This window comes from Vicugna pacos, chromosome 6, assembly GCF_048564905.1.
Source record: "Vicugna pacos chromosome 6, VicPac4, whole genome shotgun sequence".
Lineage (NCBI taxonomy): Eukaryota > Metazoa > Chordata > Mammalia > Artiodactyla > Camelidae > Vicugna > Vicugna pacos.
In genome coordinates this window covers 56,099,751-56,122,719 of record NC_132992.1, presented here as the reverse complement: position 1 = coordinate 56,122,719, position 22,969 = coordinate 56,099,751, and the positions used below count along the sequence as shown (strand labels likewise).

At 42.4% G+C, this 22,969-nt stretch overlaps 1 protein-coding gene and 1 long non-coding RNA gene across 9 annotated transcripts in view; both read right to left on the bottom strand.

The window, feature by feature from the left end:
* SAMD4A (sterile alpha motif domain containing 4A) overlaps positions 1-22,969 on the bottom strand; it is a 197,344-nt gene that overhangs the window by 58,699 nt on the left and 115,676 nt on the right. For all 8 annotated transcript variants that reach the window (XM_072963084.1, XM_072963082.1, XM_072963083.1 and 5 more), the window contains exon 2: positions 19,454-19,972. In XM_072963084.1, the coding sequence (XP_072819185.1) occupies positions 19,454-19,972 (519 nt within the window). The remainder of the gene's footprint in view (positions 1-19,453; positions 19,973-22,969) is intronic.
* Positions 2,371-3,289, bottom strand: LOC140697130 (uncharacterized). Its single transcript, XR_012073961.1, has 2 exons — positions 3,092-3,289; positions 2,371-2,907 (listed from the first exon to the last, which is right to left on the bottom strand). It is a non-coding gene; the product is annotated as an uncharacterized lncRNA (long non-coding RNA).

Here is a 22,969-nt window from a genome sequence, read left to right as displayed (position 1 = left end):
GTCAAAACCAAAAAGTGTTCCAGATCTATGGACCAGTGACATCAACATCATCTGGGAGCTTGTCAGAAGGGCTGGACTTTCAGGCCTCATCCCAGACCCAGAATTAGGATCTGTGTTTTAAGATCCCAGGAGATTTGCGTGCACATTCAAGGTTAAGGAGTACTGGCTACACACTCAACCCTGACTTGCTGGCTTGACACTTGTTCTGTTGACATTGGTTAAGCACCATCTACAGCAAAAGCAGCCTGCTTTTGTAAGAAGCATTGGGGATTTGGGTTGGAAGTCATATGGCCTTTCTGTGCCTCAGTTTCCCCCAGCAGTAGATAGCAAAGGCTCCATCATATAGGATTGTTGAAAAAAATTTATCATTTTTTGTACATGAAAGTGTTTTGCAAACTGTCAAGTCCTACAGAAATATTAGTTATTAGTTGTCAGAGTGAGAATACCTCAGTATAAACCAACACATAACTGAAAAAGCAACTCAGAGTACTAGTCAGTCTAATGATATTCATGGAGCATTTTCAGTGTATTATGTGCAGTATGAAAAATATCTTTGATTATCTGATAGTGTTTCACACATTTACAAGAGATGAATTTTCTACCACGGCCTGTCGTACCGAAAAGTGTATCTTTGTTGCTCTTTCAGAATTCTTTTCTACATTGACAAACTTTTCTCTGCCCCAATCAGAATTATCTTCCTTTGGTTCAGACTCAACTTGGTCTTTCCTTTACTCTCATTCATTTTAAGTGTTCATATGTCATTTCCATTCTGGAGGGTGAGAGCATGTAACCTTCTTTTCCATTAAATTTCAGTGCCCAGAACTCCTCCTGAGGCCTTCTCTTTGTCCTGACATTGGTGAGCCACACTGATTGCCTGAAGTCCTTATGGAAGAGCCTGAGTACTTCCACTATGTTTAGAAATTCAAGCTAAGAACCTATTAGGTAGGTAGGTGACACTGGGTTCTTCATATGCAAAACAAGGGGATTGGACTAGACGAATTCCCTCCTTCCTTCTTTCCTTCAACAGACATTTGCTGAGTCGCCGCCATGTGTCCTGCTCTAAAAGCTGAGGGCGCAGCATTGAAAAAGCCATTACAGCCCAGTGGCTGATCTCTCAGCCCCTCCCTGAGCCAATCATCTATGATGCTATTAGCATATTTATGCAGTGTCATTCTCATTTGGACAAGATATTTTCCTCACCTTGTTTGTTTCTCCAGATTTTCAAGAAGTCTGCTTTGTAATTCCAATAGAACAGCCCCCGAGGGTGTCTGGGTAAAGGAGCCTCCAGCCACTCACCGCAGACCAGATTCTGGAGAAGGGAAGGCACTAGCTTCTCTCATCCCTCCCTCTTCCTGGCTCATCACAATGCTCTCCTTCCGCCCACGCATTTTAGGCTTTCACAGGAGGGTGACTGAATGGATGAATGCTCCGTCTCCTTAGTCTGTTTCTTTCTTCCCAGCTCTGGGCTGGGATACTGTACTGCCCTCTCCCTAAATGCAACCCAGAAGAACATCCTTAGGACCAGCTTTCCTGGACCTTCATCACCGAAGAGGAGCCACACGAGAGTGAGCACAAGAGCGGTACCAGCTACCACTCGTCGAGGCCGACCGAATGTCACGTACTCGCCAAATATGTACACACGATGTTTCATTCGACCCTCACTTACTGCCTCACGAGGTGGGTTCTAGCATTACTCCTCCCCACCACATACGAACACAAAAACACTTACTTCACAAAGAGGAAGCTGAGGTGCAGAGGGTAAGGGACTTGGCAAAGATCTGACAGCCAGGAAGAGGTGAGAACCAGGGTTCAAAACCCAAGGTTCTCTGACCGGCAAGCCTCCCTCCTTCAGCCCAATTCTACACTGCTTTTCATGGCAAAAAGAACTCTGGCCCTGCCACTGAACACTCAATAAACCCAAATCCTGAGCAAGTCCATTGGCCCCTTATTCAGGGTCTCATAGCACTCATCTGGAAAATAGTTACAGCAATGGTGATAACTCTCTTCCCTCCCTTTCAGGGTTGCTGTGGGATCACATGCTGCCAGCATCATCTATCCATCCACCCATGCATCCATATATCCATCCATCCATCCATCCATCCACCCACACACCCAATACTTGCTGAGCATGTGCCCAGTGCTGGGTATGTGCTGGGTACTAGGAAGGATGATGAAGGCCCACTAAGAGATGAGTGCAAGATGCTTTTGAAGTCAGCTTTTCGCCTTCCCAGAAAAAGTTTAAGCCAACCTCCTCATTCACTCATCAAACACTTAGTGAGCATTTCTAAGCATAGGGCACTATGCTAGTCACTAGGGCTACAGATGCCAAAAAGAGAACAATAAAAGACAAGGCTGCACAGATGCAAACAGTATCTTTCATCATTTATTAAGCCATCACCTATCACCTTCCATCATTTATAGGCACACGGCAGCTAGGAGCCGTAAGGCAAGGTTGATATTCTAAGTAATACTTTACATGAAGGTGAAGAATTGCTGAAGGAAGTAAAAATTTTAGGTGATTTCAGTTTCAATTAATGTGCTACTGTATCTCAAGGACTAATGAGAGTTTTTGAGGAGGTGGTAATACACCAGATCCCTCTCTGAATCCTGGCTCTCGTTTTAGAATGACAGTATCAAGGGAAATACATGCAAGTCAGAAAATCTCTCCTCTCTGGCTTCTGTGGTAAATGTGCAGGCTGTTTCCTTGGCTGCAAGTTGGCTATCCCATGCAGCCATTTAAGATCCATGGCTCTGTGCGGCCTGAAGATTCCCTGTCATTGAATTAGAAATCACCGGCTCCGCTGCACAGGAAGCATCTCTTTTCCATTTGGGCTTCCCCCAAGTGGCTCACAAAGCTTACGGGTTTGGTCTTGCGTGGGTGTTCTGAGGGCAGAGTCAGGCGAGCCTCTGCATAAAAAAAAGCCAAACCAGGATCTTTTCATTTCAAATTAAATGCTGGAGGAGCAGTAGACTTAAGAGAAATAACCTAGTTTTTTTTTCCCCCTTCAAAGATGTAAAATAACCATGAATTCTCCCTAAACGGAAAGCTGTGCTTCAAGAAGGGTACCCCCAGAAATGAACACTGACTCACCAGGTGCCCGATGGGGTGGGCACAGAGTTTCTCAGTCCTGAGTCCAGCCCTCAGGAGGACTGGTAGAGGACAATGCCCACGTTTTCTTAAAACATAGATGTTGCTATTGTTTAGATACCAATGGAGTTGGTCCTGACGGAATTTTAAAGATGGTGCTACATTTCTTAGGCCCTTCCTCCAGGAATACTATTTTCAGAATACTGGAACTGCAGGGGCCCTGCAATGTGTTCTCTTCATTTATTTACTCTTCAATTATCTGAGAATTCCAGAACTTTAAAACAGGAAGGCACTTTAAGAATCTGATTTAGAAATCATCCAATCTACCTGCCTTGCCATGTTATCACTTAAGGAACCAGAGTCCAAAAGAGATACAGCAGTTGCCAAGGTCACTCAACAAAGCTGACACTGAAGGTGATACTAGAGCCCCTGTGTTTGTGGTCTTTATCATTCAGATTATACCAACGGTCATTAGTCTTCCTATCAATGTCACTGATAGAGGGATAGAATAATAAATCTGTGATTTAAAACAGATAATCCAGATAACACCAGAATAATACATTGCAGGACCTGAATGTTGAGGCCTGTGTACATCACAAACAATGTAAGCCAAACACAGCAGGATCAGGGGCCTCCAAAAATGACTGCATGCCATCAGGTTTTTCCAGACCCAGAGCTGTTGCGTCTTCACAGTGGGCTGGCATTTTTCCAGTTCTGGGCATTTTGTGCACCTGTCCTCCTCATACTGGCTGGCCACCACTGTTGAGCCTTCCGCCACCCAAGTCCTGCCATAGGACCCTCTTGTTTGTGCCTAACTGGTCAGAGAGATCGCCAGCACTGATGTGAAGTTAAGTATTGTTTGGAGATTGGACAAAGCAACATCTTTTTTCAGCCAAAATCTATGCCAGTGGAAGACTTGTTTCTCCATTATAGTTAATCTTATTCATCAGTTTGGGTTGTATTTATTTAATTCTGTGGGTTTTATTCTGACACTACATTTATACAGAGGCTTACAACTGGGATGTCTATATGTATATCTAGAAGTCATCAATTATAAACCTAATTATCTAATTAATTGACCAATTTGTCATTTGAAAAGACTGGGCATCTTCACAGGGATGACACTATGGTAAGACCTGGGCCCTAGAGATGGTTATTTACGGTTTATTGACACTTTATAATTCGTGCAGAATCTGTCCTTTTAGAGCCCAAAAAAGCTTCAGGGATCTTTTAATGGATCTTTTTGTTCTTCCCAGCCTAGAAACTGTCTTATCTGAGGGAAGGAAGGTGACAGGCTGAAGGTCACATTGGGAAGAAGAACTGGGCTCTAGGTCCACCTGGCAATGGGATCTTCAGGCAGTTGCTTCCCTTTCAAATACAGACCTTACTTTAACAGAAACAGGTGACATCCTATTAGTAATGAGAGTTATGGTAAGAAGATCACTATCAGGGCTTGAAGTCTGAGCTTGAAGAGGGAGTTCTGGGGGAGGTAAGATAATCCAGATACCTCTCATTAAAGATTTTAATTTAGGAGACAGACTTTTCCCCATTTAAAATTAATGGCCACGAGCAACATACAGTTTGACAGCAATATTTCACCTCAAAGACTGAAATAATTAGGGATAAGATAGTGATCATTTGTTGGGCTGTAAGCATTATACAAAAAGATCTATATTATGTCATTCATTCATATATACATTCATTCAACAAGTATTTATTTAACATCCATGGTATGCCAGGGAGGGTTCTGGACAGTAGGAATACTGTGGTGAACAAGGCCAGGTCCCTGGCCTTTTGGAATTTATATTCAAGTGGGGGAGATAGATAATAAACAAGTAAACAAGTTAAAATGGACTTTTAATTTATGTAGATGTTACTGTTCCTTCTGAAAACTCACTAACATGACAGCAATGGCATAAATGCACAAGGAAAAGGATGCAGAAGAGAAGACAGGAGATGACAATGGGTATCAGCAATTATTGAAGTTGACAAAATTTTGGAAGCTGGAAAATGGAAGAACATGGAGGTAACGGACTCAGTAGACCAAAGGAAGGTGATACCTGTGCCCACAGCAATTGTGAACATGATGGTTCATGCTGCAGAACCCCCAAGTTCAGGATTCGGAGACCAGGTATCTCTGAAGGCAGGGGAGCAGGGAGGGGCTGAAAATAGTAGGTTTGGCAGAAAATATGTCTAAGACACAGGGAGACCCTCAGATTCTTTCCCCGACCCCACAAAACCAGGCAACTACTGTATCATCTTAGCGTCTTTCTCCTAACAGCCCCTAGAACCCAGGCAGCCAGGCCTGTATCTTCCAGAAGGAGAAAAGGATTCCTCTAGGGGAAATGGGCTAGTTCATGAGTTAAGAATTACAGCTGTGAGTCCCACCAAAACAGCCTGGCCAGGCCCGACCAGATCTCCTGGTGGTGAAATTCATACACACAAGTTCTAGTGCCTTGCTCTTAAACGTAAGGCTCTTGCTTGAGAGACAGGGTCCAAAACAAACAGAAAAATTAACTCAAGGAAGCACAGACTACACTGGGAGCCAAAAGAGTCTCCAAACCCCAATTGTACCATCTTCAGAGATAACAGAAAAAAGATTTACACCCAAGAAACAAGAACAGAATGAGATAAAAAAAGGAACATTCAAAGAACAAGAAGTTTTGCATGAAAATACAATTGCAAAGATTAAAAATTATATAGTAAGTTTAGAAGATAAAGTTATAGAAATCATCCAGAAAGTAGAATGAAAAAACTGAATGTAGAGTAAAAAGACTGAAACTAGGAAAGGAAAAGTTAAGGAAATTAGAGGATCAAAAGAGAAGTGCTATTATCTGATTAAAATGAGAGAGGATTATTTTTAAAATTTGAGAAAATTTCCTAAAACTGAAGGAGCACAAGTTTTTAGATTAGAAGGGTTAGTGTAAAGTCTTTATCTCTAAAAAAATGATTGAACTTAGACCCAGTGAGGACTTTTGCAATCACTCATGGGTGGTGATTGTCACCCCCCTTTTTAATATGAGGAAATCAAGGCCAAGAGAAGTTAAGGCATCTCTCCAAAGTCACACAGCTTGTAATCAGTGGAACTGGGAATCAGTGGAATCAGTCAGATCCAGGTTGGTCTGACCCCAAAGCATGTCCTCTGAACCACAAGTTGATACTGCCTGAGACATTTCTGGACTCTGATTCTGCCATCAGCATAATCAGCAATCCTGCCATTAATCCATGCTACCAGCAAGTGTTCTTGAACTTGCCAGGGCATAGCAGAGCACAGAGTGATGAGAAATGGAGTCATTTGCCCCAACTCTCCCTTTAATCCTAAAAACTAGGCCCCTGAATGGCTAGATTTGTGAGGGATGCAAATTGGGGTAATTTGGAGAGTCAGACTCATCTTCGAACTATAGGAATTGAGGGAAAGCAAACTTCGCCAAGCACCAAAGGAAGACCCAACTCCACTTGCGAGGGCTCAGAGATAGGATTTCCAGTGGGATCCTTGTGATCGTCATGGGTTCATTTGAGGTAGAAATTTCATCAAAATTCTGATTGGTATTGGGAGTCTAGAGATTCTTTAGGATGAAGATCAATCTAGGTATCAAGCTGGCTTCTTCTAGACTTCTAACGGCTCAGCCAGAGCCCTGAATCTTTGCTAGTCTGGATCACTCCAAGGGGCTGAATCTAAGCTGATGGATCTAAAAGAGGAAGAGGCAGAGGAGAAAGGAGTTTCTCTGTACCGACTTCCCAGAGTCAGGATTCTTAAGAGAATGATCCCAGCAGATGTTTTATATCTTTCAGTCCATGACATTTAAGGTATCAGGGAGGTCTCATATGGCCAATATCTCCAGAAGTAAATCAATTACCCAATATGATGAAGTGGAGTTGAAAAAACCTGACCTACAGGTAAAAGCAATCTCTTGGCTCAAGGAATTTCAGCGGCCCTTTTGCTTGGATATACACCAGTTTGAGTCTGACCTCTGAATGTATAAAACTTGCTCCTAAGCCACTGCAGGGGCAGCCAAAAATACAAAACCTTCTTTGTTCTTGGCCACTTGGTGGCTAATTTTCCCGTGTGAAGACCCAAGAAATAAACATGAAATCTTTTACTTGTTCTGTCTTTTAAGAGAAAGCACTTATTTTTTGTGATGATCCTTCTAATAAGTTTGTTCACGCAGCTGCAGAAGGATGGAAGGCAGCTCCCGTGCAGACATGTGGACCTGAATGAGGAGATGGTCATGAGCGTGACCCCGGCATTGAGCTATCCTGGTTGAGCGCTTAAAGAGCTTTTCTCTGAGCCACTGCTTCTCCAGTACCCCCTAATTAGCCTGCTCTCTGAACTGCATACAGATGGAGTGGCAAAAGAATAACTCTGGAAGCAAATAAAAATTATGCAGCTGCCTCTAGCTGGAGATCACCAATAGAAAATTAGGGGAAGAACTGTGACCATACAAAGCTTTAAATTCTCTCACCAATCTCATAGGTTAAAAAGAAAGCCTTCATGCCACACATCTTCGCTTGCAAGACATCTGCTTTCTCTGAGTATTGACAAAACTCACTCCTGAATGGCAGTGAGCTATGTAACAAGGTTTACCTTGAATTCAGGATCTGCAGCTCAGATCCAGACTCAGGGACAGGCTGGCCTCAGTCACACCGTCAGTTGTAACCAAATTAGAGACACTTTTGGGAATCAAGGACTCTCAGACTTGGTAGTGGAGCACACAATCCTTTGCGATTCCAGGTGAATTTGGAGCAACATCACCAAAATTAAACAAACATACAGATGTGGTCATTTTTACCCACAGATGCCATGGCTGTACTTGTAGTGAGCTTTGACTTTTAGAGTAATACTTATATATAACATTTAGTCAGGATATTAGAATGATCCTGCTAAGCCTACCAGAGTTAATAACATCATAGGCACAAAACAATTTCTTGGATGATGGTGAACATGTGTGAATAATTCCCTTTCTCACAGCCTATCTCCCTGAGGTCTAACGACTACTCCAAAATTCTTCCAACTTCCTAAACATGCTGCAGTCCTGAGCATTCTCTCAGTGTACCCAGTAGACGCAGACCCAGGCAGTGTTCTAGCCAACCCCTCATGTCAGCATCTTTCCTCAGCAAGTTCCTCTTTCTAGCTCTTCCCAAAAAGTGTTTGGGAAGGCTGCCCTCTTTGCGTTTAGAAACACAGCTGGAGGTGGGAATTGGAACCACCACCATGCCATGCAACACCATGTAAATGACTTCTGAAAAACAGCAAACCCAAACCAAAAAAAGTCACCTCAAGGATTTCAATTTACCAATCAGAGAAGACTATCACACACATTGTTAAAAAAAAATTACCTGATGAAATCCTCTCAATATTTATTTTAAAATACTTTACAGATCATTAACTTTGAGAATCCCAAATCTTAACCTGATTTTAAGAGTTCCTGCCAATGAACATTAATTCAAAACCAAGACAGTTGATACCTCCAAATTATAGTTTTAGTCAGTGGGAAAATAATTTGATTTAAAAAAGGTCATTTCAGACAACCTTTAAAGAATAAACCCACTGTGTAAATGAGGTTTGTCTAAGGTATATGTTCTCTTCCATATGCTTCACCCAGATACTAACGGTAGATTAGGAGAGTATGCTAAGTTTCTTAATGCTTGCCACTGTCATCCCTTTTCTGTGAGAAGTTGAATTTCCAGGCTCTCTAAGAGAGTGTTGGGTGCTGTAGTCATCTGTTGATGCTACTCACAGATGCCTCTCGGGAAACTGGGTCTGAGGGATACACATCTAATTTTATTTTGACTTGGGTAGAGCATAAGTGGTTGTGTGTTTTAAATCCAAAGTGAGCAGTAGCTTTTGAGATAGAGCCCTAAAGCTGCTTCCCACCTTGGAAATGTTTGACTTAGTGGCACAGGTACAAGACTGGCATCATGCCAAACACTGATCGGATCTCTTCAAACAGCCTTCAAACAGTCCACATTTCTTCCAAAAGAATCACATCATCATGAGGCCACAATCACAGAGCAAGGGTGGCTTTCAGGTGGCCTGTGATCCGGGCACCAGGCAACTGAACCTGGTGAGCCTCCCATTTTCTTTCTTTCTTTCTTTAAGCTCAGAAAGAACAGAAAATCCGCATTTGGATTCTACTTGCCATGGAGTTTCATCATCACCAAGATCTCTGCCTATATTTTTTGCTAATTTTCTTTTCTTTCCATGTGACGCAGACCAAGGAACTCAAGATAGTACCCTTCATATTATTAAACTCCAATACGTTTCTAAATTATCAAGTCACTCTTTTTTTAGTATTATTACTCTGGGCTAAATTACCCTGTCTTTTCTTTTAGAATGCATGTCTTTTTATTTTCTCACTCTCTTCACTGACATCTTCATATCTTTTTCATTTTATAGGTATATTTTTTATTTTTAACAGGTAATACATGGCACTATCTACTCCCTTCAAATGGGAGAGTGGAAAGTAATCCTCCCCATTCCTATCTGCCAGACTTCCCAGTTCCACATTCTAGGTAACAGTTACTGGTGTTCACATTTTTTTAAAAATGAAGGAGACCAAAATCAGATGAGATTCTCACTGCATGTAGTTAATGCTGAATATAGCAGGAGGATCTCTTCCTGGCTTTGGCAGTGCCAGCTCTCTTAGACGAGGCCAGCACATTAGTTGGCATTTCACTCTCCTCCTCCCGCTCACCCCAATATAACAGCACTACATACTCAGCAGCAGCAGTGCCATGTGAGTCAGAGTTTCTCCTTTGGAAGCACAGACTGAAAGCACTATCAAGGGTCCTCAGGGGTCATGCAGCCTCATGCCATGATAAAGCAGTAGAGTTCCTGAGAGTGTAGGGTCTCACACAGAGTTGCAGGTGGAGTGACCTTCCTAACCACGGCTCTTTTCTTCCAGACACTCCGCATTCTTGGGACTGGCCACACTCCCCTAGCCTGTGTCTACACTCAGAGCCTCATTTGTCTCTATTAAATCTTATTCTGTCACTTAAGGATCATTTAAATAAATCTGAACAATATCCTTACACTTATTGCCAACTTAAAAAAATTATTCCTGTTAGCAATGGATCCCAAAGAAGCAACAACAAATTTTTACCTTACTCTTTACTCTTTTTTTTTTTTTCCCTTTTGGTCGATTTTAAGCTGTTTAGTAAGATACACCGCTGGAACAATCCTTAAGGGGACATAGGTAATTGTGGAAGGCCGGCTCTTCACAGAGCTGACTCAAAGCATCTGTATTTCAATTGAGCATATACTGGAGTAGCTGTGTCATGGAGCCGTCCTGGGAAGTCTATTTCAGCCTAGGTTATTGCAGAGCCTGGGCTGTTGGATGAACCACCCCTTACTTGTAACAACATTAACAGCCAGTGCAGAAGTAATAATGAGGGCTATTGTTGGTTGAGCCTCTCCTATTGGCTTTATACACATTTCTCATTTAACCGTCACAACCCTAAGAAGCTCTTTTAACTCATCTTCACTTAGCTAACTTGCTGGACCAGCCAGTACTCTCCATTCCCTTTCAACTACTTAGGGATGCCCATGGCTTATGGACCCTTCAAGGGCTGGAATTTACGTATGCTCCTCTGCTCCCATCAGCTGACTTGTGGGTGTACCTCGGGTCACTTGAATTCGTTTCCAAACCTATTCATGCCAGTTGTGCTTATTATTGTAAATCTGTCATTAAAAAATACGTAACAGAGATGATAACATATGAATTATACAAAAGCTAATTGCTCAAAAATTTTGTTACAAGCCTTAGAAAATATTCAGCGCTTTACTTAAAAAATCTACTGTGGAATTCAGTGTTAGTGAGAAAATTGTAAGCTAAATTATAAACAGAATAAAACCAGAATCTAGGGAAGATTCTTTGCTCGAATTGTTTTTGCAAATGTCTTCACATTCCTACTCTGTTTTAAAGAAATCACAGACAATAACGGATCAGGGCTGTGATTTATGGAGGAAAAACAAAGACCAGCCTCAGTCAGGAACGCTATCCTCAAAGAAAGGAACATCACACCATACAAAAGATGGCACAAGAATGTATGTACTTATGCTTTAAGTTAGTATGTTTAAGTTAAGCATAAAAGAGGCATATGCTTAAAACAACTATTACGCTTTAAACAACTATTGCAAATAACACATCAGCTACTCACCCTGACCAAGCCAATTACGAGGTCTTCCACTGAAATGTATTCTCATCTTATAGATGAGGAAAGGAGGTTTAGAGGTCAAGGAACTTGCCCATGGTCACACACCTAGGTATTGGTGGGGCTGGAATTTAAAACAAGTCTTTAAGACTTCAAAGTCACCTTCTTGACTTTGTTCAAGACTGCATCATCATTTACACCGCAAACCTGAGTATCTAAAATGCTACTTATAGCCTTATAATTCCCCTTGCACTGCAATGTCTTACTACAAAAATGAGACGGCTAAAGTATAAAATAATCTGTTATAAATTTCTTAGCTCCATACGGGATTTGTTGGGCTTTTCCAAAAGGATGCATCTTAACAATGTTGGCTATGAAACACATCTCTAAAGCAAACCCTGTGCTCTCATTGGCTCTACTGTCTAATTGTAGTCACGGAATTTGTCTATGGGAATGGTCCAGACTTTGGCAAAGAACAATTACCCCAGAGTTTGTTGGAAGTTTTAGCCTTTCTCCAATCCACAAAAATCCTTTATAGCATCTTCCAGACTCTGGAAGCCCCCTGCCCACCTCACTTTCCCATCTTCATACACCTTCTCTTATTTGATTTACATCTGAGATTTCCTAATACTGTATTTTGCCTAGTAGAACATTCAGGACTGGGGTGAAGGCGGGGGGGGGGTGGCAGGGATGATATTTATAGTGTTTAAGAGTTAGAAAATACACCCCAAATTAATAGTAATTGCTTCTACTAAAATTTACCCTCACCTATAACCATGAAATTCAAGGGTTTAATATGCTTAATATTAAAAAAAAGATAAGCTATATTCATGATAATCTCTCCTTGGTGTAATCTGAGTTTGTCCCCAGAAATCTTAAAGGTGAGAAAAAAAAACAAATAAGTAAACTCAAGATTAAAAGATTTTTTTTGTCCAATTGTTTGTGGAGCAGCACCTGTTAGACTATAACTCTAAATCTTGTGAAATAATAGAAATCTTAAGATTACAGGGCTCAAAAAAAGTCATAATGAAGCCATCCTGTTCACCCCCTCCCCCCTCCCCTCTTCCAGGATAGTCCAATTTAAGCTGTTTATTCCAGCCAGAAACAATCCTATTTTTGAAGTACGGTGGAGAATTAGAACCACTGCTGCCTTCCTCTGTAGCTCATCTAGTGTTTAATAACCCTCACTGTCATTAGAGTCTAAAAAAATCCTCCTGGACAGGGGCCGGATGGCACAGCCTCATGACCCAAGGCACGGGTACCACAGAGGTCTTCGACTTTTCCCAAGCAGCGGGATTTCTGATGCCTAATAAACTAGCAGGCTTCTTGCTTACTACAGTGGGTCTTTTTTTTTTTCCTTTCCTGATTGTTCTTCCCCAAGCCCCAGAAAACAAACACTAGACCCAGTGAGGAACAGCACAGTCCTGTAAAACCTCTGGACTCTTGGAAACGGAAGGAGGATCAGGCAGTGGCAATACTGGGTCCTCTGAGATATCACTGAGCCATCTTCACAATGTAGCATCAGGAAGGCCAGGGCCATACTTTAAAAAAAGTTTCCCCCAAAGGGGAAGGAAGTTGAAGCTAAAAATATATCATGCCAGCTGTTATAAATGCTTCTCAAAGGAAGCAAAGCAACTGGAGTTACCTCTTTGAAGAGCAAATGAGGGGTTAAGGAAATAATGGAATTTTTCGGTTATATACCAGCTTGGCTACATTTTGAGGAGGAAGAAATTTTCCACCAAAAAAGTAAGTCTGTTGGTAAAAGACAAAATAATTCCATGAAAATTTAAAAGGAACTCCAAATGATACCAGTGGCTCCCAAAGTTAGGATGGAGAACTGCAGCCAAGACAGAATCAGGGTCTCCAGGCTTTGTCCCTCTCTTCAGATTCCAGGAGGACCCTTGCAAAGACCTCCTCTTATCAGGCTTGTCCAAAGCTTTCTGGTCTCTCTCCTCCCCTTGAATGTCTGTGTTCTGATGTTTTTTTGCAAGCTGACTGGAATGAACTTGACGTGGCTGGTGGCCTTGTAAGAAAGTGTGAAGGGCAGAGGGGAAAGGAAAGACTTCCTGAGCCAAATAGTTATCTTTGAAAGAGCCAGCCCCGGCTGCCTGAGAAGCTGATAGCACTGGAGCAGCTGTCTTAGATTGCAGGTCTGGGGTTCCTAAAGGAGCCACTTTTCCTGAGATCCACGTCATCCCCGCTCCTCACCTGGACTGCTGAAGTAGTTTTGTTTCAGGTGTTGGCTTCCTGAGGCCCAGCAGACATCCTCTCCAAGAAGGGATGGACCCCAGGAAGGCTGAGAAACAAGGACCAAAGCCCAAGAAAGGCACAGGATGCCCCAGGAGTTTTTAACTTTTTACCTTTCAATTTTGAAAAAATTACAGATCTACAAGAAGTTGCTAAAATACTACATGGAGAGGTCTCATGTACACATCCCCTGGCATCCTCTAGGGTGACATTTGACACAACTGTAGTGCGTCATCAAAACCAGGAAACTGACATTATTAACACATGACAATTAACAAGACTACAGGCCTTACTCAGATCTCAGCAGTTACTGTACACACTCATTTTTTTGGTATGCATTTGTACATTTTATTCCCTGTATAAATTCATATTAACTGCCTCCACAATAAAGATCACAGTATGTTATTAAAAGTCTGTTAGTATTGAGACTAAGTTGGTAAAATAAGTCACAAAGGAAGAGTCACTATAAATGTCACCGTGAGGATTACGGCTGACCGCTAAATAATCACTATTATTACCAAATACTTCGTGGATTCCCAAGGACACTTTCTTGTTTATTTTGGAAATTCATTAATTTCATGAACATCTGCCCAGTGAGCCCAGGAATCTATTAAGTCCTGACTGTTCAGCAAGCGTTCCTGGCAGGGCGGGCAGACAGGCTTCAGCTCACATGCCATCTCTTGTTGAATTTTAGTGGCTGCCTCCAAGGGTGTGTTAAGGAGGACTTGGAGGCCACATCTGGGCTCAGCAGGAGACAGCCATTACCTAAGAGATGCTCCACCACTGGAGAGTAGGGACTGAACCCATGCCAGGAATTTGCCATTGCCAACATTTTTGTGGCTTTTGGAGCCACAGGGTGTTCTAGGTGCTGGGAAAGAGGGATAAAGAAGACAAAACCCCTGTCCCCAAGGAATTCATAATCAGGAAGGAGAGGCGAACATGTCAATCAAAAACTGGGGCACAGAATACTAAGTGTATGGGTCAATGCTAAGTGAGCACACTTGGGGCACAAGACTTAGATGGTCTGTGACATTGGTCACGTTAGCCTCTCTGTGCCTCGGTTTCCTAATCTGTCAAGTGGGGATAACAGCAATAGCCACATCATAGGGTTGTAAGAATTAAATGAGTTAATATCTATGTAAAGCATTTTGAGGAGTGCCCAGCGTGTAGTAAACACTATGCAGCTATCAGTGTTAATTTACTTTTCATGATCTATGGCACCAAAAAATTTATAATGTATTGTTTGTAATCATCAGAAAAGTCAACGAAGATTAATAAAAGAAATATTAAGCTTCCAAGCTGTACCATGAGACTGTCGAAGTGGGCAGTTTGAATGGAGTATTTGGGGATAGTTTTTGTAACCCCAAATTTGAGTTTTGAGTTCTTGCCTCATACTAGGCTGGCAAAGGTTAGCATGTTTATAAATTCAAATGTAAAGAATGTTAAGAAAAATAAAGTACTGCAATGATTTGAAAAGAAACAAGTCCCTTCCATTTGTAACTGCAGCAAATAGTTTTCTTCCAGGTCAAAGTCCATCAGTGAAAGGCAGAAAATGGTTAGAAAGTCAGTCTGGGGCAACGGAGGTGGCACTGACTTCCTCACAAGGGAATTCTGTGGGCTCTTAAAGAAAACTGAGACTTGTTCTTTTCCTGAATGGTTTACTTTTCCTATAGCAGACTTGAGACAGAAATCAAACTGAGAGATGCTAAGCCAGGTTCTGTGCACGTTATCTTTGGAATTGCTTGTGATGGCCGAAACAAAACTAAGACTTGTGTACGGTTTATGACAGCCAATCCCTTCGTCCTTTCTGGTCTCCCTTTCCAGCTCATGATGAAGAATCTGCACATTCTTGCTCTCAGTCATCAGACCCCTGAGTAGCCTTAAAAGGATAGGTACTGAAAACACGTTCTTCCCTCTCATCTGAAACACCTTGATGCTATTCCAAATGTTGCTTAATAGACATCTCAACTTCCCCAAACCATTCTTCTCTTATCTCATGGAAGAAAAGGCCCCATGCAAATATCCTATGAGATCTCACTTGATTTAACTTCTGTAATCAATAAAAGGTCCTCTTGCCTCTGTCTAAATGGATGAAAACAGGTTAATTCTTGTTAAGTTAAGGACATTGTTTTTGCCCCCTACTCTTAACCTCATCTTAATCCCTTCCTGCAAAAATCTGCTTGGGTTCCATCATCTATTTTTAATGCCTCCTACACATCATTTTCTCCATTGCAATGTTCCAGCACCTTCTCAAAGTCAATATACATCCAAAATCAAACTTGTAGCTAGCTTCTCTCCCTATTGTGTCTCCTATCTTTTTGGAATCAACTAACTCAACTTTCTTCACCCCTTAACTGCCTGCCATGTGTGAAGCGCTTCCCGTTGATCTGTAAGATCCCTCCTCCACAGACCCAACAGTCAATTCCTGGTCCTCATCTTATTGGACCCATTAGTAGCATTTTACTCAGTTCACTTTTTGCTCCTTGAAACCTTTTCTTCATTTGCCTTGCATCACACACACACACCACCCTCTTGAGTCTTCTCCGACTTTAATGGTTTCTCCTTGGCTCGCTGCCCCTCCTCTTTTTCCCAGCCTTCATGTTGAAGTGCCCAGGCCCAGTCCTTGGTTCTCTGGCTACATCTCTACCATGGTAATCTCACCTCATAGTATCATTGTTTTAAATACCATTCATGTGCTAATAACTCCCAAATATCTATCTCAAGTCAGCCTTCTCTCCCAAACCGCATGCTCATATACCTAAATTGCTTACGAGACATCTCTGAATGTCTAACAGACATGAAAACTCACCATTGATGACAATGAACTCCCAATCTTACCCCAAAACATATTCAATAAACAGAGACTTCCCCATCTCAACTGATGGCGGTGCCACACTTTCAGTTGTATAAGCAAAAATCCCTGCAGTCAATCTTGGATTCTTCTCCTCACACCTCTAATTTATTCTTTCAGGAAATCCTGTTGGCTGTACTTTCAAAATATATCTAGATTCTGATCACTTCTCCACCGTCTACTTCAGCCATCCTGGTCCAAGTCATTAATGTCTTGCCTGGGTTACTGCAATAGTCTCTTAACTGGTTTAAATGTTTTTGCCCTTGCCCCAGTACAATCTATTCTTAACATAGCAGCCAAAAGAATCCCTTTAAAATGTGACTCAGAGCACATCACTCATTTGCCAAAAATCCTCCAATGGCTTCCTGGTTTGCTGAAAGCAAAAGTCAAAGTCCTTGCAATGGCCTACAATGCCTGTAGGGTCTCTCCCTCCCCATCACCTCTGCAGCCTCTAGCACCGCTGCCTGCCTCACTCACTCCCTCTCAGCCAACAACCTTCTTTGCTTTTTCCCAAACAAGATGGTACTCTTCTATCTCGGAATCTGAAGACTTAAGTTCAAACCATTTTCTATTGCAGTGAAGTGGCCAAAAGTCACAGCATATTCAAGTGCCCCTAGAACACTCTGCATGGCCCAGGCTCAGGAAAGATGCTTTCATCAGGAGACCATCGGAAGATGAAATGAGGGCTCAGGGTCTGGGGGTCAGTGCCAGCACCTTGCTCCTCCCCGGCTGGCCCAGTCTGTCTCACTCACGCAGCAGACACATACTCAGTGCTTACTAGCACCGGTCCTGGCCAGGGCTGGGCATCTCTATACAGAACTCGCTTCCCCTCACCACAAGCCTGGCAGGTAGATCTCACAAGTGTTCCCATTTTACAAGTGAGGACCTTGCTCAGAAAAGTTACCTGGCCAAGTTGTAGTTAGCTAATTACAAGTCTGAGATTTGGAGCCAGGAGGCAGTGACACCAAAGTCCTTGTTCTGTCCATTTCATCAAGCTCCCTCCCAGGTGCTCAGGGGATGTTTGACAGAAGCACCAGTGAATGAATGACCTAAAGGACTGCAGTTCTGATACACACAGTTTAACCACTATCGATACTGTGGAGGGGTAAAGCAATGACGTTAAAATTTGTTAAAAAGAGGTTAGTGAAATACAAGTGTTGATATGACCTAAGTGTTCGAAACTTTCTAGAGGAGACAGCTGAGCTCTCATCTTCTTTACTGATGTTCTAAAAAAGGGCGCCAACCTCTTTCTTCTTCTCGAGATATATAATCTAGTTACCGTGTTAAATCTCCTAGTCATTTTCAGGTCACGTACTTCCCTGGGACTCAAAGGCCTAGGAGGCCACGACAATCATCTCATCATCCTCCCCTCTGGTGGGCTAGGCAGCCATAGTGAAATGCAGAAGTGCTCGTTGGCTACACTCTGACAACCATCTTAAATGTACTCATCTTAGCAAGACCTGACCAAATGTATAAATCAGTAGAGCTGGAAATGTGATGACCCAAGACTAATTGGAAGACAAATGACATAAACCTCAACCCCTTAAAATACAGAAAACCAAGCTCTGAGAGGGCAGGGAGCTAGGCGCTCGCAGCAATCCCAGCTATCAAAGAGTTTTCTAACAGTTGCTAGATTCTGTCACTGACCCAGGAAACTCGGGCCAAGGAGTTCTGCCACCCCAGCGTGCGTGTGTCTGCTTTAATGGTTCAAGCCATCACTCTCCATCACATAGAGGTTTGTGAAACCGCTCCCTGGATTACCAGTCTGTGAAAAAACACTGACTGTCACCAGAACCTCTTACACAATAAATTAATGCATGATAATCACCTAATTCCCAAATGTGCAAGGTATCAATATCTGAACGTAAAAATAGAAAAAAGAATTAAGAGTCTCTTGTGGCATTATCAATGCAGGACCTTACGTATTTCTTTGATTACTTCACTAAAGTTCTGTTTCAACTAATGTAGTTAAAATTCAACACCCTCACATATATGAGAAAGCCATTTAAAAAGGCCCATTAGCCAAAAGATCCACGAGATGGGGAGAGGCCAAGAAGCTGTCACTGCGGATTCTTCATTCTCCCATGCCTTTTAACTGGGGGGGTTCCTGCATGTTGACAGGCACATAAGGTCTAACCGTAAAAGCTTTTCCCCGAGAAAGGCATCTCGGTGCTGACGCTGTATTCAGGGACACATGCAAACCAGCATCTAGGAGTTCTGTTTAATGGCGGCCACTCTCCCACGTTGTCACTTTACAGAAGCACCAGTGGCACGTTTGACACTTTGCTCAGCCTAAGTCAGGAGCCACAGAGAGGACCCCTGGCCCTAGTCCCAGCTGTGGGCATTTTGCTTTAATGGTCCGAAGAGCAAGAGGCTGTCCTCGGCAATCCCCTCCCGCAAAGCCGTTCCTGCCCCATCTCTCCTAAGGGGTTAGGCTGAGCGAGAGAAGGCCACAGCATTCACATCAGGCCACAGCACAGAGCAGCATTCTCAGTTAGCAAACCTGCTCCCCGCAGTCAGGAGGAAAAGTGACCCTGACAACTGGGGATTAAAACGAGGAGATGCAAGGAAGGGAACATTCCAGGGTGAAATTAAAAAAAAAAAGAGAGAGAGAGAGAGAGAAAGAAAGAAAGAAAAAGGGGGAAAAAAGAAGTGGAAAGAAAAAACAGAACAGAAAATGCACAAAGCCCATGAGGCTGTCTGGTTAACCATGGGTTAGAATTAGGTTTAGAGAATCACACGGCAACTCAGTGTCTAGGCAAATCCAAAAACCCCAGGTGAAAGACAGTGAGTGAAAGGCATTTCTATTTGTGGAAAGAGGAAGTTTTCTTCTTTCACCACTTAATCTCTCTAATTTTCGTCTTCTTTTTTTTGTCTATTTGAACCCGAGTTTGGACCATCATTTGTTTTTACCAGCCCAGCATCTTTTCCATCTTTCCAGAGTCAAAAGAACAACAAAGATGGGGTCCAGAAAGCCCTTTCCCACAAACAATTCCAATCAGCCCTCCTCTCCCAGGGTTACGGGGTGCTTGGAGCAGACATTCCCAGTGGGACATGCCACACACAGCAAGCTGCCAAACCAGACTGCGCTAAAGGGCTTCGGGGGGACTTACTTGTACTTGTGCTGGTTCCAATCGTATTGATCGTGGTGGGCACGGATGAAGAGGAGTAGAGGGGCACATGGCCATTCTCACACCCCAGGCTTTTGTCCTGCCAGTTGGAGGCGCTGATGCAAATCCCAGAATCCCGAGAGTTCTGCCACCCATTGAGCTTGTCGTCGGAGTTCTGTCTTTGGTGATAGTAGTGTGTCTGCCCATAATCCACAGAGTCCGAGCGGCCTCGGCTCTGGCCGCCAAAGCTGGTTGATGTGCGGTCCTCCAAGTGGTTCAGCCACATGGCCAAAGCACTGCGGTCTTCCAGTGAAGTGGCCGGATGTATCAAAGCATAGGACAGCAGCTGCCTGCTCTCCTCGATGTGCTGGTTGTGTTCAATGGAGTGCGCCAGGATTTTGGGCAGCAGTTTCATATACTCTACTTTTGCGTCAAGGTTTCCTGGCTTCAGCAAAGGCAGGTGAGTTAACAGGAGGGAAATAACTTTATCCTTGGATTCCTGTTGCCATTGGTTAATGATTCCTGAAAAGGAAAATAGACAGGGCAAATAAGCATTTATACTGGCTCCAAGCACCACACTGGAAAGAGAATTCCTGGGGATTAGAGTCGCAATCTGGGTACCCTGGCTAAATTTTCTCAAAATAGCATCTGCATCAAGTTGGATAACTGACCTCAAGTTGTCAGGGGGAAGTGATTTCAGTGAAACTTATAGAACAGACACTCCCAGATGTCTGGGTCCTCAGTCTAATTCTCATGCAAGTCTCCAAAGAGGTGATGACTACTTTAGTACAAACAAATACAATTTACAGCCATTTTCTTTCTTAGGAAAGTCTAGGTATTCCCTAGAGACGGAGGAATAAGGAATCAGAAAATCTCCATGGAAAAGTGAGTGTGATCAAGAGTCCATGCAGTGGAGTCCTCGAAGGTAAGACTACTTTGCTTCCCTAGACATCTTTGGAAAAATGGTTAAAGCCCTGGCAAAGGTATTTATGTGAAGTTGGTAAAACTTCCTAGATGGAGAAATCTGTCTGGAAAGAAAGGATGGCCCTCATCTCAGTGAAGTAAGCCTGCACTTTCCTCATGAAAAGCTGACTCAGAAAATGACTGTGACCTCAAAGCTAGAACAAACAATGGACCTAAGACTTGGCTCCAGCGACACCTCGGATCACACATGCTAAGCAAGCTATTTTTATGTATAGAAGATCTGTTTGGTTATTTTTATTATGGTAAAATATACATAATGTAATATGTATCATTTTAATCATATTTCAGTGTGTGGTTCTGTGGCATTAAATACAGTCACATTGTTGTGCACCATCACCACCATTTATCTCCAGATCTTCTTCACCTTCTCAAACTGAAACTCTGTACCCATGAAACACTAACTCCCCATTCTCCCCTCCCCCAGCCTCTGGTGACCATCATTCTACTTCTGTCTCTAGACATTTGACTACTGTAGTTACTTCATGTAAGTGGAATCATACAGTCTTGTCTTTTGTGATTGGCTTATTTCACTTAGCATAATGTCTTCAAGATTCATCCATGAGAAGATTTGTTTTTAACACCCTCACAAAGATCCCTTCCTATTCGCCACTCCTCAAAACACAAACTTGTTGCCCTTGGGTGAATGTAGACTAACAACACACTTTGCCTTAATTGGCCTTTGAGAAGTAGCTTGTTCTGGGGACTTATCTATGGGACTTGGGACAACAGGAAAGAGCACTCCCTGCCAGAAAAGTCATTCCTGACACCAGTAGACCTCAAGCCTGGCCCACTGATGACTGTGTAAGGGCTAGGGGAGGGCATCCTTCTGGCTTTCACAAAGTATCTGCAGGGTTGAAAAGGCAATACTGGAATTTAGCAGAAGGGCTGCATAATTCTAGTGAGGCACAGACCTATCAGAACAAGCTCAAGTCACTGCTGACCATAAGCTACAAATGCATCACTCATGTACAATAAGGCCTCTCAAGACAAAGGCGTGTATTTGAAGAAAAGTATCAGGTGGAGAGGGTACAGTACGTAGTGAAAGAATGTGGGCTTCAGAGTCAGGCACACCTGGGCACTAATTCCAGCTCTGCCACCTAATTGACAGTGGAACCCTGGTAAGCGACTCAACCTCTCAACTCCTTCATCAGTCATGAGTGTTACCAACAGCACCTGCCCCTCCTTGAGGTATAGGATTAAATGAGGTAATGTATTAAGAGGACCAGTCAGGTACTTGATGGTGAACACGATTTCTTCTATTTGTCTCTGCATTAGTCAGGCCCATATTACAGCCATGTTGGGTGGTTTTGGATACCAAGTTTTAAAAGTAATAGAGACCAGACATGACCCAGGGAAGGTCATTAAAAATTACCAGAGTTGAAAAGAGGCAGAAAATCAGAAGGTGAAAAATAATGGGGCTACTGAACTTACAACTGAATGATATGAAGAGATAGTTGACTTTTCTTAAGTAGGGATTTCATAAGGAGATGGACAGTCAATTATGCAAAGTAGAAGTCTTCAAACTGAAGCACGAGAGAATAAGATTGGCTGTGGAGAAGAACCAAAGTGCCAGAATGATAAAGGATTCAGGGGGGTCACCAAGAAAGGCTCTACAACCTCTGTTCTGGGAGTCTGAAGAATAGAGATAAATGGTCCAGAGATGCACTGTCAGATAGAAATGTAATGTAAGCCACATATGGAATTTAGAATTTTCTATTATAAAAATAAAAGTTAAAAGGGGGTAAATTTAATTTTAATGATCTTCTAAATTTAATCCAATATATCAAAATATTATTTTAACTTGTAATCAATATAAAATTATTGGTGAAACATTTTACATTCTTTTCTTTGTAAAAGAAAAGTCTTCAAAATCTAGGGTGTACTTCATACTGTCCAACGCAAGGTACAGATTCAATACAACCCCTATCAAAGTACCAATGGCATTTTTCACAGAACTAGAACAAATAGTTAAAAATTTTGTATGGAGAGAAGTGGGTACAGATCAGTGGTGGAGCACACACTTAGCATGCAGGAGGTCCTGGGTTCAATCCCCAGTATCTCCATTAAAATTTTTTTTGTATGGAAACACAAAAGACCCTGAATAGCCAAAACAATCTTGGGAAAGAATGGAGCTGGAGGAATCATGCTCCCTGACCTCAGACTACACTACAAAGCTACAGTCACAAAAACAGATGTATAGCTCAATGGAACAGAGTAGAGAGCCCAGAAATAAACCTATGCACTTAAGTCAATTAATCTACGACAAAAGAGGCAAGAATATACACACTGGAGAAGAGAGTCTCTTCAATAAGTGGTGCTGGGAAAACTGGACAGCTACATGTAAAAGACTGAAATTAGAACACTCTCTAACACCATATACAAAAATAAACTCAAAATGGACTAATGACCTAAATGTAAGGCCAGAAACCATAAAACTCCTAAAAGAAAACATAGGCAGAATACTCTTTGAATAAATCACAGCAATATTTTTTTGGATCTGTCTCCTAAAGCAAAGGAAATAAAAGCAAAAATAAA